At 39.2% G+C, this 19,398-nt stretch overlaps 1 protein-coding gene across 1 annotated transcript in view; it reads left to right on the top strand.

Annotated features, from left to right (window-relative positions):
• Positions 1-19,398, top strand: part of DNAJC3 (DnaJ heat shock protein family (Hsp40) member C3) — a 960,700-nt gene that overhangs the window by 57,275 nt on the left and 884,027 nt on the right. Inside the window, exon 2 of the mRNA XM_044072989.1 lies at positions 15,659-15,769. Coding sequence (XP_043928924.1) covers positions 15,659-15,769 — 111 coding nt within the window. The remainder of the gene's footprint in view (positions 1-15,658; positions 15,770-19,398) is intronic.

Here is a 19,398-nt window from a genome sequence, read left to right as displayed (position 1 = left end):
TGGATGTGGGCATTGTAAGGCATTGTAATTATTGTAAATACATTCTTAAGGATTCACTATTGAACATAGGTGAATTTGGGGTTAGGGTAAAAACAGTTGCGGGCAATTGTGGTACTAAAGGTTGTGACTGTATAGTGTTGTCAATATTTGTTCTAATTTTTACATAGGGAAAACGGAAAGGACACTCTGTAGAAGAATGTATGAACATCTGTACGCCATTAGACAGAAAAACACAAATACTGCCCTTTTGAGACATTTAAATAGTAATCCATGTTGCACAAAGTTTTTATTTGGCATCATAGAAATTGTTTACAAGGATTTTGGGGGGGGGGTGATTGGGCCAATACACTTGAAAAAAGCTGAAATGAAATGGCAAATATGATTAAATGCTGCTCACACCCCTGGCATTAATGAATATATATCCATCATGCCATTTTTAAAGCACAGCCTTAGCACTTTGAACTAAAGGTGTTATGTATTTAACATGTTTTAAACTTTTTTACATATATATTTTTATTTCTTGTATAAATTAAAACATTTATTTGTGGCCTTTTAAACTTTATCACATGTGTGGTTTAAGTGATTTTGATTGGTTGCATTTTACTTTTTAAATGGGGGTCTTTGAAAAGTTTAATTGGTTCTGATGAAGTCCAGGCTTCCTGGAAGAAAGGGCTTGACCGAATTTTTTGAATAAACTGTTGGGACTGTCATTTGGATTACTGTTTGGTACATTATTTTGTCGTCTAACTTCTGCACCATTTCAGCCAGGCGGAAAAAGATAATTTTTTCCAAGTTTAATATGGACAGTTATGCACTGTCATAGTAATAATACTGGATATATTTATGTATTAGATAAGTATATTCTTACAGAAACTACCAATATGTGGGATCTTGGTTATGGTGGATTCTGGCTTAGCATTTGAAGGGGGTGTTAAGATTGTGTTATAAGTCAGTAAGACGTGTTCTGTGAGTGTAACTAATAGAGATGAAACTCTATTGGATAAATCTGCTGTAAGACATGTTATTGAATATAATGGCTTTTTGCTCGTTCAGTTCAGGTCAACTGAACAGACTAGAACATGTGCAAAACATGTATGCCAGGCAAGTATCTGGGTTTCTTATCTTTCTTATAGATTCATAGGTTCATAGATTAGTACTAAGCTAACTGCTCTTGAGAGCCATTTTAAGCCTAGTCAGTTATCCTGCACCTTGTGCTTGTAAGGCAAACACTTTAACCATTAGGCCACCCTCCCAACCCCTATGATGATAAGAGGCTTTTGAAGTATGTAACATTTTACTGTCTTTGGTATATGTTGAAAAGTGACTTCCAAACCTATGGCTGCTACGAGGAATGTCTGTTAACCTAACAGAGTTTAATACTTTAGCTCAGAGTTCACTTTTTCATTATTGGGCTGGTAGATTGAGCACTTCCAATCCATAAATCAAAGGAGTTAAAGTATGGAGTGTTAAATCTGTATACACTTGGTTCTATAACAGTCTGTCATGTGACAAATTGTTGAATGGACCTTCTTGAGCTGGGATGTCTTTACACTGAACATTGAATATTACAGATTTTATTTATGTTGACCGACCACTAGGATGGTTTGCTTTTAGATTTCCATTTATATGGATCTGGATGGGACTGCTAATTCTGTTCATTTATTTATGTGGTATAAAACTCCTTTACAAATCTATCTACCAAGGCACTGTCTGGGATGATGATGTTATAAGTGAATTTTAAGACCTCACCATAGAATTTGAGGAGATTTATGTGCTTGAAGTCTTTGAATTTGATAAATTGGTTTCTGAGAGTTTAGACTGTTTGAGACAAAAGGATACTTGCTTATGGTCTGTCTTAAGTGGAGAGGGAGTTACTAGGAGAGTTGTGCATGGTGATGCTAAATTTGTAAGTAGCAGGAAAAGAGTTGTGCATGGTGATGCTAAATTTGTAAGTAGCAGGAAAAGAATGTTTTGCCCACTGTTAGTCTAGTCCATTGAATTTTTGTTTTAGGTCTAGAAACTTCTGACCATATCCTTTGTAGGTACTCCAGTAGTTAAGTTTCCCACAGTGATGAAGTCCTTATTTATGGGGAGTTTCCATGACATTTAGGAAACCAAAATGGACTTCTGGGGCCACTGTATGTGTCTTGTAGCAGGTGATGCACTTGATTTAGAGCTCTGTTTGTGGGTCTCTGTGAATCTGTGTCTGAAGTTGGTATAGTCTGTGGTAAATATGGATATCCCACCACAGTTGTCATTGGGTTTGAAGGTGTGGTAGGCACTGCACCCAGGTATGCCTTTTTCTTGAAAATTGAACTGTAGATATTCAAGGAATAACCATTGTAGCAGTAAAGCTACATTTTCTCCATCCCCCTGAGTGTTATAGTTTTATTCATAATAATAATGAATAATAACTATAGAAGGGACTCTAGGAGAAGGAAAGGAAGAAGATACTTCTCTGCTGGCATAGGGAATAAAGTTGTACTTACAGTCCAGGTAACCTGCATTTATATAGCATCTTGGCTGCTTGATGGAGCAGGGAGGCAGGGGATGATGAGCATGTTTATCCTGTGAAGGGATGGTTGGTGTCTCTGGCAGGAAATTCCTGCTGACCCAGAAAGGCAAAACCTCATGTTGGATGAAGGATAGTGGCAAGTTTTGACCGGAGGGCAGGCAGTGGTGGGGCATAAGGCAGGTCATTCAAGATGGTAGTGGTAGCCCTTTCCTGTGTGAAGGAGGATTCGTATGCAATTTGATGGGACATTGGCAGTGTGCATGTCCACTTCAGCACTGATAGGAGAGTTAGGCAGTGTGCATATCCACTTCAGCACTGATAGGAGAGTTAGGCAGTGTGCATGTCCACTTCAGCACTGATAGGAGAGTTAGGATATACAGAAGGGCATCAGTTGTGTGGTTGATGGTGAGGATTCAAACTCCCTGTAAGCTGCCAGAAAGACTGCCCCTTTGGATGGCCGTCAGCTCAGGGAATCCAGGATTCTGCTCACCTTGGGGGCCCACATAGGCTCGAATCCAGTTGGGGAGGCTTTATGTCTGGCTTGGCAGAAGGGAAAAAAATTCCCAGAAGGCTTTTCCTGTCAACACTGACTGTACACAGGGCCCCAAACATTCCCCGGGGTTCATGGAATGTTGCCAGTGGGCAAGCATAGACTTTCCTGGGTAATACAGTACTGCTGATGAAACTGGGAGGAAACTACATTTTGTGATCAGTGTTCTTTAATTTATAATAAATATTATGTTTAAAAAGTTACGATTGCTGTTACAGTGATGATTCTTTGAAAATCATTTGTTGTTGTAAGAATTATTACACACAGCTTTGATGTATGAGGTAACCTTTCAAAAGAGAAGAAAAAACACTTGCATTCACAAGAAAAATGGGTTAAAGTGTAAAGAGCGTCAGTGGCCTTGGCAGTTCCCAAATTGGCTGCTCACTGATCAACAGCGTAATTTCATTTACTCCCAGTTTGAAAAAAAAATAGAGATAAGGGCTAGTAATTCTGCCAGTTTTAGTAAAATTCAGTTACTGGCTAGTAAGTACACTGTCATGATGCCAGCAAGAAGAAATGTAGAGAGCCTGAAAGAAAATGAGCTAGAAAAGGTGACGAGAAAACAGTGACAGGGAAGAATTCTGCAACTGTTCAGCAAAAAGCAGTTCAAGTTCCAGCTTTGGTACAAGACATGCCTTGCAGTAATTTAGAGAAAAAAATAAATCAAATGTGCTCAGAGATTTTCAAAAATTAATAAAATACTGAAGGAGTATATTAACTAAAATAAGAAAAGGCTGGAAAAAAAATGAAAGAAGATTTAAACAGCTATTTAGATGAACTGATAAAACTGCAAACATCAGAGGTCGAAGTGAAGAAAAGGCTGGCTGAGTATGAGATTGCTCAAGAAGAGCTGTTTCAAAAAATGCTAGAGGTAGAGGGACAGAGCATGCAGAGAGAACCTGAGATTTTCTGCTATGCAAGAGAAACTGGAAGGAACAGACTGTATTAATTTTATGAAAGCACAAATGAGCAATTGGACTGGTATTTCAGAGCAGGATTTGTTAATTGAAAGGGCATGTCAAGTGTATGCTCCAAACCTGGCCATGAGAAAGCAGCCAAGACCTTTATTGGTAAATATGCAATTGTACCAGTAGAAAGAGTTTATCCTGACAAAATTGTGGTGGAAGGGCAAAGTAAAAACATTGGCAACAGTAGAGTGTTTGTGGAAAATGATTATTCAGTGTATACCAAGCAGAAAAGCATATTTCTATCCCAGCAATCGGGGAGTATTGAGAATCAGGTGTGAGATTAAAGCTGCTGTATCCAGTTGTCTTCAGAATATTTTTCCTGGAAGATCGGTCATTATTTTGATGCAGAACAGGCTAAGGAGGAAATACAAAAGTTTGTCCAAGAAAGTGAACTCCCAGTTGGAAGGGAACTCTGCATCTCATTCTTCTGATAACCCTCAGAGAGGCTTTGCCAGTGAAATCTTTTCCCATGTTTTAAAGGAAAATGCTTGAGGTAGAGAAAAAAAGCACAGGGTTGACTAGATGAATCTATGAGTCCCTTGGACTTGAACTAGGGTCTGGGGTTGGGAAATGGAGATGAACATGAAAATTTCATCAAAACACAAATTAGTCATGCTGCTAAACGCTAGACATCTAAACATAAACTGCAGTCATTGCAAGCATTCTAAACCCTGGAAGATGCTGACATTAGTACAGTCACACAAACCTGCTTCAAAGCTGTGGAGAGCACCCCAGTCATAACAGCTTACTCATTCTGTCATACATTCAGATCCCAAACCGTGGGCAGCAAAGCAAACGGCAGTAGAATTGCAGTATATATTGAAGACATACATGCCTCCAGGCTGGTCAAACAGTATGAAGCACAGGCGACACTCATGTGCAGTTAACCATTGGCAAAACCCATATTTAAACCATAGCTAGCTACAGGCCCCCAACTTTGACTCAAGATACCCACTCCACCTATGTGGACCTCTTCGAATCTATCAGGATTCAAGCCTTTATCCTCATCCTGGTCGACATTAACTATCAAACCATAGATTGGAAGAACTACTCATGCCAATACACAAATGCTCAGAGATTCCTTGATTTCATCAATGCATATGCCTTGGACCAGCTGGTTGACACCCCCTCAAGAGGTGATAGTGTCTTGGACTTGGTATTAACCAACATGAATAACCCTGCAGTATCCCTACAGTGTCATCCTCCCTGGTAAGATCCGACCACAAAACAGTCACTTTCGAAGTCGCCATCTCCCATGACCCCCCAAGCTAGGGTCAAACAAAAAAAAACTTCTCCAAAGCCAATTACAACCCCGTGAGGGAAGGTATAAACAGTTTCACAGCTCTCTCCTCCTCCACAGGAACGGCCACATATGTCCAAACCTACACCAAAGTACTATATGAGCAGTTATATAGCTGCATGGAATCGGGAATACCCAACAGAACAGAATCCTCCTTTTCAAGGAAGAGTAAACCTGTCTGCTGGACGTCTGCAATAAATAAACTGTATAATAAATGGAAACAGTTGCTGTCCAAGACCAAGAAGGAGCAGGTTCCTAACTGGAAGCAATCTCTCCATAGCCTGAACAAGCAAATAAGAGCACTAGGAAATCCTCCAAAGCAAACTTTGAGCCCAAACTGGCCACATTTACTAAAGACAGTCATAAGGCCTTCTCCGTATATGTCTGCAATTGCAAAGGAAGCACTCAAATCTACTCAGAACTGGTGGTCAAGGACACCACATACACAGATGTTGTAGATATAGCCAACCTGCTGGCATATAGCTTCAGTGAAAATTTCACCCCTCTGTCTCCCCCATCAGTAAATCAGGACATCCCCAGCACCTGCCCCCCTCCTCTTATCTTTAGGGAGCAAGTCATCACTGCCCTCTCAAAGACAAAAAATACTGCCTCCGTGGGACCCAATAACATCCCAGGCTGCATCTTGCATGAATTCAGGCAGGAACTTGCAGCACCATTAAGCACGCTGTTCAACCAAAGCCTAAGTACCGACTTTGTCCCAGCCAAGTGAGGACAGCCACTGTCATCCCTTTGTACTAAGGTGAAGCATCCACCATTCCAGGAAATTATAGCCCCATCAGCCTAATGAGCCTGATCTGCAAGGCCATAGAATAGATTATCATAGACCTCATTAACAAGGACTGTGAACCTCACTCGATCCCACACAGATTGGTTTCATCAAGGGGAGGTCATGCCTGTTAAATTTGGTTGACTTTGAGACCGTCAGCAAAGCCATGGACGAGGGGAAGATGGTGCATATCGCCTACCTTGACCTCGCCAAAGCCTTCAATAGTATTCCCCACTCGGGCATAATAGATGAACTCTCAACACTAGACATCAATCTATATGTTGCTAGATGGGTAGCAAACTGGCTTGATGATAGAACCCACCTAGTCAAAATAGGGGAAGCCACCTCAAACAGTAGACATGTAATGAGTGGTGTACCCCAGGGATCGGTCTTGGGGCCACTGTTGTTTAAGATATACTTTTCTGAGGTGCAGGCCAAAACCATTGGGCTATGGCTGACCAAGTTTGCAGATGACTGCAAAGCTGGGTGCTGTCATCAATTCCCCTAGTGATGTGGACATCCTCCAAGAGGGTCTCACCCAAACAAATGACTGGTGCCAGAAACTTGGCCTCAAACTGAATGCTAAAAAAAGTCATCATCCCATTTGAGAAGAGTGACTTCCCTGTAAATTATAACATTTTAATAACAAGGTCCTAATCATGCAGCCAGTTGTGAGGGACTTGGGGACCCAGGTTGATAGCAAACTGACATTTGACCACCATATTGCCTCTGTTGTATGGAAGGCATTTGACATGGTACACCTCAGTAAGGGTATCTCATCCCCGGACAAGGAGGTCACAACATCCCTGTGTTCTTCCCTTATAAGACCCATTATTGAGTACAGTGCCCCTTTCGGCATGTGTCTCACAAAGCACATGCAGCAGCTGGACAGAGAACAGAGGTTCTTCACCAGGATAATACAGGACCTCAAACATTTACCCAGATAGGACAAAAGCTCTGTCCCTTTATTCAGTGTCATACAGACTCCTCAGAGATGACCTGTGCCTGGCATACAAAGCAGTCTCAGACCTCTCTTTGATGGGACAGCTGCATATCCACAAGTTAAGTTCCACTCGAGTAACCCACACGTGTGGAGGACGGCCACTGGTTTGTGACATCAGTAGGACTTGTTGGCGGGACAGATTTGTGTCCCAGATACTCCCCCCTCTGCAGAGTAGACTCTCTCTCCACGTCAAGCAGAGTACCTCTTTAGCCATTTTTAAGAGCAACCTGGATAACTGGATGGGGAACAGAAAATACACCCCTGGGATTCCACCTGTGTCCCTTCTGGACAAGGAGCATTGAGTGCTGAATTGTCAGAACATGGGCTAAAGTCTTGGCTAGGCTTGTTAAGGGCCTCAGGACCAGTAGCCTATTAACTTCCTATGAATAGCAAGAAGACCAGCAACTCTGAAATTAGTGAATTCATGTGAGATTATAAAGCATCAATCACATTTGTGAAATATGGCTTTACAAGAAAAAGTGGCTGAGAAAGATTGGACTTCTGTTGACTTTGTGGGGGGACTAAAAGGCATATACCCCACTTCGTGTCAATGTTTGAAAGGATGCTAAAAGAAAAAGAAAAAAGTAACTAAGAAAAGCAGTTTTTGTTCTTAACGATAGTTGTATAAAATGTTTCATGATTGCATTCTATGAAGCGACTGTGTGTGATAAAGATAGTAAAGTAAACCAGCATTTTTTTTTTGTTTTTAAAAAAATGTAGGCATTACAGCAAAATACAGAAGAAAGGCTGGAAGATGGGGTGTAAAAGCACAGTGATTAATGTATATAAAGTTGAGATGTGTGGATGAATGTTCTTGGCTTATTCTAGTAAAGTTTGTGTGTGTGTGTGTGTGTGTGTGTGTGTGTGTGTGTGTGTGTGTGTGTGTGTGAACATGTTGGCTTTAAAAGTAAAAGAACACTGTGAATGTAATGAAAAGTTTTCCTTTAGCAAACAAATGTTCAGTGTGAGTTGAGAAGTCTGCAATTGAGGGCAGATGTAAATTATGTTATGTTTCCATGCAGGCAAGTGTCTATAGGTACAGGCAGTAAATATTGAGAGTTCTGGACCTTGTTTGTTGAGGGAATTGTAAAATTAAAATGTACAAGGACAAGCAGCTTAGTAAAAAACAAAGTTTTTGAAATTATTGGAAGTGCATATGAGATATCAGCTTACCTGGTACCTGAATACTTGAACACATTTACTAGAACAGTGTATAATTTAGGTTTATTTAAAAGATAGCAGGTCAACTTTTTCCTTGAAGCTAAAAGTTAATGTTTTCTGAAAGCATGCAAGCTGTTTTCACATCTGAGAGGGGAATACAGTTAAGAACAGAAGCAATTAGTGTAACTAGGAGCATAGGCGGTATCATATGCCTTACCACAGAGGCCCTTAATTTTAGGTTGGGTAAAGCCTGTGGGTGCATTTGTCTATATGGGACAGTTGCTCCTATCATGAGAGTTAAACTTCATTATTTGAAGATGTACATAGTTTTGTGTGTTTTGATTTAAGTTAATAGGTTATGTGGATGTTCTGGGTGTGTGCTTTTTTGTTTGAGGGTTTTCATTAAAACAGTCTTGTAAAGTGTGACATATGTTCAAATGGAGATGACAAGAAACAACTGTATAAAAGATCAACCCGTGAAACATTAGTAGATGTGTGTAACACAAAAGCTGGAAAATTAAAAAGCTGTCTTATATAGGTGGGAATATTCTAATGGCTACACTATCCATATTATTTTGTAATGTGAGTGGCGTCACAGGTACAGACAAAAAGCAGAGAGCATTGACTTAAGAAATGCAGAGTGCAAATAGCAGTACTACAGGTGACACATTTGGAAAGAAGTAAGCATGTGAATTTGATAAAAAAATTATTTCAAGATGGATATTAAGCCAAATATCAGGGATAATGGAAATGGGGAGTGTTTGTACTAATTGCTAGATTAGCTCCAACAGTGATAGAAGAGAAAAAAAAGAGGATAATGGTAGATTTGTGGTAGTACGGGCTATTGGCAAGGCAAGAGAATTATGCTGGCATGTATTGATATTCCAGCTAAAACTGCTATTATCTAACTTAAAAGTTTTGGGGGAGAAATAATTAGCTTTCAGGGAGTATTACTTGTAGGTGAACAAGAACTTGATTTGCAAGAGTTAGGATGTATCTGGGGGACCTAGAACAGAAAATATAAGAAAAGAGAGTAGATTTTTGAAGAAATTTATGAAAATATTAGGTATGGAAGATGTGAATTCATTAGTAGGAACTCTGAGAGAATTTACAACTTATTAACTTATTCCTCAAAGTACAGTAACTGGGCTAGACTAGACAGAAATTATATTTCACATGAACGTGTGCATTAATTGAAAGCTTTGACATACATCCAGCAACTATTTCAGATCATGTACCAATAACAGCTAAGATAAAATACAATATGAAAATGAGACGATGGCATTTCCCCACCTATCTGTTTAAAATAGAGGAATTTAAGGTATGAGCAGCGGAAATTTTTCAAAAGTTATTTGAGGAAGATAGAAATTTCTTCAGAAGTTATAGCTAGTGAGTGGGTAAAAATGAAAGTGGATTTTAAAAATATGGTGGAAATGAAAGAGTTGCTGTTAATTAACCTTTGTCAGCCTCTCTAATTCCTGTTTAAAGTATTGCAGAATAGGAGAAATCCCACAGAACAAGAGGCACAATTGTAGAATGCTAGGGAAAATGAGGGAGGATCTGGATAATGAGCATAACTTTAGAAGGATTAATGTTAACCAGCTGTTTTTTGTTTTTTTTTTTTTTTTTGATAACTCCAGAGCAGAAAAAAATTAGCACAGTGACTTAGAAAGTAGAACTTGGAGGACCATTAACAAAATGCCTGTAGAGGTATTAGAGATATTTTGGAAATTTTATGAAAATTTGTATAAAGCAAAGAATGTGGAAATTGAGAGAGCACAAATGGAAATATTTATGGAAAAGTATACCAAGGTTATAGGTAGATGAGGCTCTGTAGTTAACAGTTAAGCTAAAAACGATGACATATAATTAATTATAATTAATTTGCAGGAAGTCTTAAAGAACAGATATGATTCCTGTGGAAGTTGGAGAACTAGGAGGGAAGAAAGTGCTAAACATCTGAAAGGTTGTGTTAAAAAGTATTTTATAAGGAAGGGCAGCACCAACATCCTGGAAGAAAGCTACAGTGGGTGTAATGCCTAAACATGACAAAGACCCATTAGACAGCTTCCTATAGGCCCATTTTCAGTTTTAAACCATGCTTGTTGTGGAACATTTTGAGTCAGTTTCAAGTCTGTTCTATTATATAAAATTAATTAATTAAGATAGTTTACGGCTATAGCCTTTGTTTTATGTAGCCACACATGAATTGGTTCATGGGGCATGATAAAATTTAAATATTTAGGAGTATAAACTAAAAAGGATTCTGTTATGGCAGCTAAAGATATGTAAGAAGAGACTAAACAAAAGATAATACAAAAGCTGAGAAACTGGAAACATTTGTTTATGGTTAGCAGGATACAAGCAGTGAAACGTTTTGTCCCTTTTCATTTTATATACATATCCAACATATTTTTTATCAACCAGAAGAGAAGTTGTAGACAACGGCTAATAGAGGTGAAGGAATTTTTATGTGGGAGGGGATGAAGGCAAGGTCAAGTGGTATAAGCAGATTCTTCCAATAGAATAAGGTGGTTTAGGATTACCTGATTTGAAAGGATATTTTAGAGCTACCTAGTTAAGGCTAATAAACATAACACAAGGCAAAAGGTATAATTCAAAGTGGAAAGGGATGATGATGAAGCGGTGGGGGGGGGGGAGTTCGAGAAATAAGGAGAGTATGATTTTGAATCCATATCCCCAAGGAGAATAACAACCATACAGAACATTATATTCATGAAGTAGCAGAAAGTATTCTGAGAACTAAGCAAACACGTGATTAGAGAAAAGAAATTTTGCTGATTTGACATTATTGCAAATGGGGATGCAACAAATAGTCAAGATGGGCCTGGAAGATACTGGAGAAAACTGACAAAGGAACCAAAGTATTGGGAGAAAATAACTCGAGGGAAAGAGAAGAGCCAAAGAAGACATTTGGACTGCAGGCAAGAGACAACATTCCCCATTAGAGACTGATATCTGAGTATAGGCAAAGAGAAAGGGATAAGGGAGTCTTAAGTGAAAGACATGCCCTGGTAGAGTTTTTAGTTGAATCTGGAACAGAAGCTGCTGTTATGAAAAAAGGATAATTAATGATAAAATATTACATGATAATTATAAGAATCAATGATAGGAGATTAGAAAAGATTATGAAGAAAGATTGGTTAAACAATCCACAGGGAACAATGGGCGGGCATATGTATGGCTCCCAAATATGCAACAAAGTCTAGAAGGTTTAGGATTTTTGCTTGAAAGTGTTTGCATAGGTATTTTGTACCTGAAGGAGACTCTCAACATTGTTTTCCTTTGGTAGATGCCAAATGTTGGAGGTGTGATGAGGAAGAATGAGCTAGAAGCATATGTTATGGAAGTGTATTGAGTTGGTAGATTTTTACTTTGTCAGAAATATTGGGTGAGCAAATGGTGTAACAAAGGAAATGATTTTTGAGCTGAGATATAGAATCTGAATTGCGTAGACATAGTAAGGCCTTGCTGTGTCTAATTATGGTGGCTGCCAAAAAGGCAATTATTAGAAAGCAGAAATCAAAGATTCCATCTCTGTTCCCAATCCTTTCTAACCTCCTCTGATTGGTTCTTGTAGTTATGCAGAATTTCATATGCTCTACTAATTGTTCCTTTTTTAATGGCAGCTTCTGTTGTAGATTCTTTTAAAAATTCTGTATTTGAAGTATTTAACATTGTAGCAGAGATAAAAGAACAAGAAGTGGTGGGATCTTTAGAAAAATGTAGCAAAAATGGAAATTGTGATAACAATACACACACTAATGTTGCTGAGGAAGAATGGGGTTTGAGGGAAGGCAGGAATTGAGTTATTATTTAATGTTGGATTGATGATAGTTATGAATATATGTGATGTACAATGTTTGTGACTGGTAACATAATGTGGTTTGTTTTCTTTTATATAAATGCATGTTTGTCTTTAAAGGTGTTAAAATGAAGTGTAAAGAACATAAGAACTGTGACAGTGGAGTGCTGAAGTCTGGTGGGGATATGAAAAAGGTTAATGTTCCTTACTTCTGGGAGTGTATATAATAAAATGTGATCTACAGTTACTGACAGCAGGGAAAACTCTAAAGCAAAGGAGAGAGAAAGCTGCTGGTGGGAGTAAACCTTGTAAAATTGCAAATCTGAAGTAGCTGTGATGATTGGGGAGAGATGGGCGAAGGCTGCCAGCCTAGTCAAGTATAATTTGTTATATAATTCTGGCATTTGTAAATAATTGTAAAATACAGGCATGTTTTCTTGAATGTAAAAGAATACTGTGAAATGTGGAACTTCTAAATATGTGACAACATTGCACTCTACTGGCACAGTGAAGCATGTTGTGACCCTTTCATGTTAGAATTCGGCTCCAGTGCGTCTGGATGAAAGTTTTCATGCCCATTGTTTAAGGCTAAAGTTTATGACCAGAATTTACATGCGGATGGTGCTTTATTGCTCTGGTTTCTGTTAGAATATACATGTGAAATGTCTTCTATTGTTGTAAGTTTCTGAGCAGGTGTTAGATTGCTAAATAATGCAGTTCGTGTGCCTGGGAAAATATGTGTCAACATGATGTAATTTGGGAGGGACCCAGCAAACATGTTTGTTAGTAATGTTTAAAATACTATTTCTCACAAGAGACTGGGGAGCATTTTGATCTTGGATAGCTAACTCAGCACTCTGCCTAAGCTCACATGTAAGTTTCTAGCACTGTGATTTCTTGTAGGAATAGTTAAAGCTAGTAAAGATTAATTGGGTATTTTTCTTTGAAATCAGACCTGTCCTACTGTATTATTTTAAGTTTCTGTGTGATCTCTGAACTCTTAGATATCTGTGATGTAGTAGTTTTGTCTTGTGTTTTAATTATTTATTATTAAATATTTTTAAAACCTTCTACCTGTGGCTGGTTTGTGTAGAGATAAGCTCTAGAGTACTTTGCATATTTATAGAGGTTATTGTAATAGGCCACTCTAAAGTAAGCCTTGACTGTTAGTCATACTATCATTGGATTATAATATTCCACAGTAATAATTGGACACCCTTTTAAGGGCCTTTTTGTAGCTGATATTATTAGCTGGGTGGTGGCAAGGATTACTACCGTATGGTCTGGGTAAAGGGTCACAGCTGGAGAATCTGTGTCAGCCTTTCCCAGGAGTGTCTCTGAAGTTGTATAAATACATATCTCAAAGTGTGTGTGTGTGTGTGTTGTGCCAGCTACTTGGCAGGGACACGAAGCACTGGTTGGACAGAGAGGGTACTGGAGGTTCTAGGTTGCCCAGCTAGGCTGAGACCTGGACCCTGTAGCTGTGCCAGTGGGGAGTCTTATTGGGGACCTGGTGAGCAAAGGAGCAACCAGCCCCAGACTGACTGATCTCTGTGTGCACTTAAGGGAAATTGTACTTTACTGTGCATATTAGTTATCCTTTTCTCTTCTATGAGACGACCTCCCTGGTTTTAGTGGTGAGGATTGAGGCCCCTTGATTGCTGGGCCAGGGCACGGTTGTCACAGTAGCATCATCGGGATAGGCTACAGTTGAATGAGTCTGTTTCTGTGGACTTCTTCCTGAACAATAAATTTAGCTTCCGGTTTTATCACCAGCCAACACTGCAGAAGTATAAAACAAACCATTTATTTAAAATAAAGTTAAGTGCTTTCACTACAACAACTGGGCACTTCTTCAGAGCATAATGTAACATTATCACAGCTACTTAAATGCAAAGTTTCAAATTCAGCAGTTTGGAGCACGTGATCTAAGTAGATGAGATAATGTTACATTATGGTCTGAAGAAGTGCCCGGTTGTTGGCGTGAAAGTGCTTTCCTTTAGCTGGTTGATCGTTTTTGTACATGATTATTTTCTGTTTGACCAGCGTTATCCGATAAGCTTGTTTTTTTTAATATTTAAACTTGGCTTCAATTTTATATCAGCAAGCCAGTCAATAAACAGTTGCCCTGTTTTTGAGAAAAAGCAAGAGCTTAGCTCTGAAATGATGTAAACAGATAATTTCTGGTTTGTGCAAGATGATCATCCCAGGCATAAAGGAGATAATTTGACAGATCATAGGCAAAGTGTCAAAAAATGATGCAAGCACTAGACAAAATTTGACTTTGCTAAGTTTCAGTGTGAAATGCTAATGAATAGGTCGCTTTCTATAATAGTGAAAGTTTTTGCTTTTTGGTGTTTTAATACATGGGTGATACCTCGCAGTACCTTGTGTGCAAATAGTGCTTCATTTTTGCATGTTTAAAATTTTCTGTATGAAGGCATATTTTATACTTACTCTTCAAAATTGCTTCTGAATCTGAAAATATTATTAAATTTTTTGTTTTGGATACTTTTGTCTAAACTTTTAAAACCACAGTTTAAAAAGAAGGTATAATGCAGGGATTTAGAAGTTTTTTTTTTCTTTTTGCCACTCCAGTCATCAAATCCTATAGTAAGAAAGAGGAAAATAATTTGTCCGCACTAATTGTTTAATGCAGAAATACAGCTTTGTTTTAAATGTGGTTACCTTGACCTTGTGGCACAGACTTGTTTTTCTTTTCAAAGCATGTCATGAATGTTTATGCTTTATCATGGTAAGACATTTTTTTGCTCTAGAGAAAGACATCTTGCATTTTTGTAAATAAATAACTTTCACTTCCACACATGAATATTTATATGAATTTGTGTATGGATAATTCAGAAAAAGAGTATGTTGAACAATTTAGGCCAAAAATAATAAAAGCTGTAACATTTTAAATATGCACTCATATGCAAATTAAATATAATAAATTGTATCTCATTATCTCATGTTTAACATGTCTGGATTGTGAAGATACTGACCCGGATACTACGTTCTTATTAAGAAATCACCATTGAAGTATGTGACAGTGTCAGATGATTTTCATGGCTTATTATCCCAGATATATTCTAAAATGTGTAATTTTCACTCCAGTCATTTTAAAATCCCCTGAACACCAGTTATTCTGAAATCTCCTGCGCTTGTTCTGCAAGTTGTCCCTCTGCTTTTACAAAATTGTCGCCATGAGCATTGCCTTACTGAATGTATTGCATACTGCATGTGACTTTTGCTCTAACAGCATTTGTATAATTTTGTTGTTTGTAGGAAACCAAACTGAATATAATTTTATTTAGTTTCATTTAAACTTCCAGTTAAAGCAGACTTGGCAATTTTAGCAGGATGATTTAAAAAAGAAGTATATGTTAATAAAATGATTAAAATGTGTTTTGCTGAACATTCTGTGTGTGCCTGTAGCTGACATATGCATTTGTTTCCTTAACTGAAATGCTGCATGTCTGTTGCCTGTCATTAATGTTGTTTAAAAAACTGCAGCTAGTTTAACTAATGTTTTATGTTTTTTTCTGCAGGAGCAGAATGTGGGATACATGCTGAAGTAGACAGACATCTTGAAATGGGTAAAAAGTTATTGGCTGCCGGGCAGCTAGCAGATGCTCTGTCTCACTTTCACGCTGCTGTAGGTATGTACCATGAACACAGATAAGTTTGTCAGTGTGGCTTCCTATTAAAAGAGCACAGAAAAAAAATGTGTGTTTTTAATGGATACTACTTGGTTGTAGTGCAGTGCATATTAGAACTTGCAGGATACCTACTGTCTCATGGCTTTGACAAGAAAAAACATTGTTAAGCCAGCATTAGAAAAATAACTGTAAAGATTTGTATTAATTTAACAAATCCAGGTTTTCTACTTAGATTAAAATGAATATAAAGTTATAAATTAAATGCACATAGTAACTGTTTTACTTTGGTAGTATTGCAGATGTAACACTAGGGATCCTCCTTAATGTGCCCATCGGGTGGACTCATTCTCTCCACCCTTATAGTTCTGGCATTTTGTTTGCTTTCTACCCCCATGGCTACTGATGTACAAGCCTTCCTATGCTGGACTTGAGCTCATTTGTTCCCTTGTGGTAGGGATTCAGCCAGAGCAGTGGGATTAAGAGCCATCTGTGGCCATCATTCAGGCAACCATGAGGATTGCTTGTGTCCTGGCTATAAAGGTATTTACACTGGATCTGACCTCACTCCTGCATTGTGGAGAGTACAGTCTGCCTCTCCTTGGAGGCCCACAGTGCCTTCCCTATGCACGTTCCCACTTCCACACCCAGAGGTAGTTTGGCGAGTTGAACATCTGTTCCAGGCAGCAGTTTGCATCACCTTCCCCCCTCTGATGGGTCATGTCTTCTGCCCTCACTCCACCCCCCAAGATGGGCATGCCCATCCTCACCTGCCAGCCACCTCAGTTAGTACATGAATATGTGTTGCCTGGGCTGTAGTTAAGGTTTTAAACCAGGGTGCCACTACAGCAGGAAGTCCTGGCATTTTTCTCAGATACTTCTGTGCAGTGGATGGTCACTCTCAGTAACCGTGGGAGTTGTGATATTACATGCTGACTAAGCATCTTTTGCCCCTGTGCCCCCAATTATGTTGTGCAGCTTACACACTTTAAACCTCAATACTAATAAACACTGGTGAAAAGTTTCTATGTTTGAATTCCATGCTGAGGTACGAATCTGTTGTGTCACCATCAATTTATAGGTCAAAATGCACACTAGCTTTTGACTTTAATTGAAAAAAAAACACCACTTAAAGCACTAACAGTTTATTCTTTACGTACACTTTCAGCAGAAACTTGCTGGTCAGTCTTCTACCAGTCGAATGGCAGGTAGTGGTATAAAGTTTGTCGTGCATGATAAATGCACAACCTTTGGCATCAGCTGGTGTGCCTTCATAAGGATCTTTGTATTTGTTTATTTCCTGGGTATGTAGGCCTTTGGTCTGAGGATGCATTTCAGCCACAAACTAGGCAAAGCAGTTGAGATTAATGATAGTAATAGCAATGATGACTGCAGAGATTATGTTGCTAAAGATAAAAAAAATTAAACTAATGACATAAGATATACAGGCTAGAAACTTAAAAGGCAATACGACAAGAACATTTTGTAATGAAGTATTTTATACTGTACAGTACAGATGATGTGCGGTGTTAAAATTGCCATGTTAAGTGAAGGAGTCTAAGCATTTTTCTGCAGATGTAGGCTGCACAAAACAGCTCTATTTTAATCCCAGGTTTAACCTTTATGCCTGAATGCTGCATTGTTCAATGACAAGTGAACAATGCTTTTGAGTATTGGCAGATGCCTAGCCTTTCTGGAGGCAGTTCCATTGCAGACATTTCTTGCTGAGTTTTTGAGAAGATTTGGAACCTAGAATGGGTATATGCTTGGCTATTGGCCTCAGAGGAGCATTCTGATGCGTAGGTGCTGTCTTGCTATAGTTGATCAGCTGAAGCTGCAGTCTGGCTAGCCTGACCCTGAAGACCCCCACCTTACATATCTGAAGAGCAGGTGGTCAAAGCCCTGTCCAAGGCAAAGAACACAGCCTCTATGGGACCAGATGATATCCCAAACTGTCTTCTAAACAGGCTAAAACATGAACTAGCATCACCACTAAGTACCCTTTTCAGTCCTAGCCTAACCACAGGCTTTGTTCCTGGAGAATGGAGAACAGCTACAGTTATTCCTCTCCACAAAGGTGGCCTACCAACAGACCCGGGGAAATTACAGACCCATAAGCCTCATCTGTAAGGCCAAAGAACATATCATTACGGACTTCATAAATAAAAACGTGGGTGATCTCCAAACCCTGGATCCTACCCATTTCAGTTCATGAAGATCAGATCCCGCCTGTTAAATCTGGTGGATATCTTTGAAAGTGTGACCAAGGCCATTGATGAAGACATGTCTGTGCACACTGCATACCTCTAACTGGCAAAGGCTTTTTCAACACAATCCCACATTCAGGCATTACCGATAAACTTAGCAAACTGAACATAAACCCCTTCATTGTAAGATGGGTTGCCAACTGGCTCACAAACTGGACACACACTAAAGTGGGTGACTCCACATCAACCAGCAGCCTTTTACCGGCAGGGTGCCACAGGGATCAGTGCTGGGCCCCCTACTGTTTGGTATATACTTAGAAGTTCAGGCCAAAACTAAAGGTTTGTGGCTGACCAAGTTTGCAGACTACTGTAAACTAGGTGCAATCATTGAATCTTTAGATGTCAGTATACTCCAGGAGGGTGTCACACAGACCAGTGACTGGTGTATTAGTCGCAGTCTCAAAACTGAATGCTGAGAAATGCATCATCATTCCCTTTGGCACAATGTCCCTTCATACTATCAAATCAATAACAATACCCTAAGTACCCATGAAGTGGCAAAGGACTTGGGATCACAGGTTGACCACAACCTTAACTTCAACCACCATCTGTCTACTGGTGTAAGTAAAGCTTTCTACATAGTTCACTTTATTAGTAAAGGCATTGCCTTGAGAGCAAAAGAAGTTGTAACCTCGCTATACCCGGCACTTATTTGGCCCATAGCTGTGTATAATGCCCCATTCGGTGTGTATAGTACTAAGCATCGATGGCAATTAGAGAGACCTCAGAGGTTCCTAACAAAGAAGATCAAGGGCCTTCAGCATGTGCCTCACACAGACTGACTAATTCCCTGTCACTATACTCCTTATCATATAGACTTCATAAGGGAGACTTATGCCTGGCCTTAAGAGCAACCCAAGACCCAAACCTAATGAACTTAATGCATATCTGTAAATCAAATGGGTCTAGGGCTACCTGTTCCAGGGACTTAAATATGGCCTGTGACTTGAATAGGACAGATTTATCTCCCAGTGACTGCCACGTCTTTGGAACAGGCTACCAATTCATATGAAGCAGAGCACCTCTATGACACTGTTCAAGAGGAACCTGGATGAGTGGATGGGGCACCATAAATTCTTACTGGGGATAGTGCTCATAACCCTCCTGGACATGGGAAATCATCATGAAGTGCAGTCTTTGGTATTGACTAGTACCTCTACAGTATTACATTGGGTTGAAATGGCTAGTCTTAAAATGACCTCCAGGTCGATAGCCTAATAATCTCCTATGATCATGTGGCCATGTGTCAGGGATGTTTAGAAACAAGAGTTCCCCTTCCTTGGATCTCCATTGTCCCAGAAGAGTAATTTGGCCCAAGCTAAGTGGGGAAGGCACTGGGTTGTCCCACACTAGGGTTCATGGTTC

Source organism: Protopterus annectens, chromosome 5.part1 (assembly GCF_019279795.1).
Source record: "Protopterus annectens isolate FY-2018-M chromosome 5.part1, PAN1.0, whole genome shotgun sequence".
In the NCBI taxonomy this organism is placed as follows: Eukaryota; Metazoa; Chordata; order Ceratodontiformes; family Protopteridae; genus Protopterus; species Protopterus annectens.
Note: the sequence above shows the minus strand (reverse complement) of the source record. Positions and strands in the feature narration are given on the sequence as shown.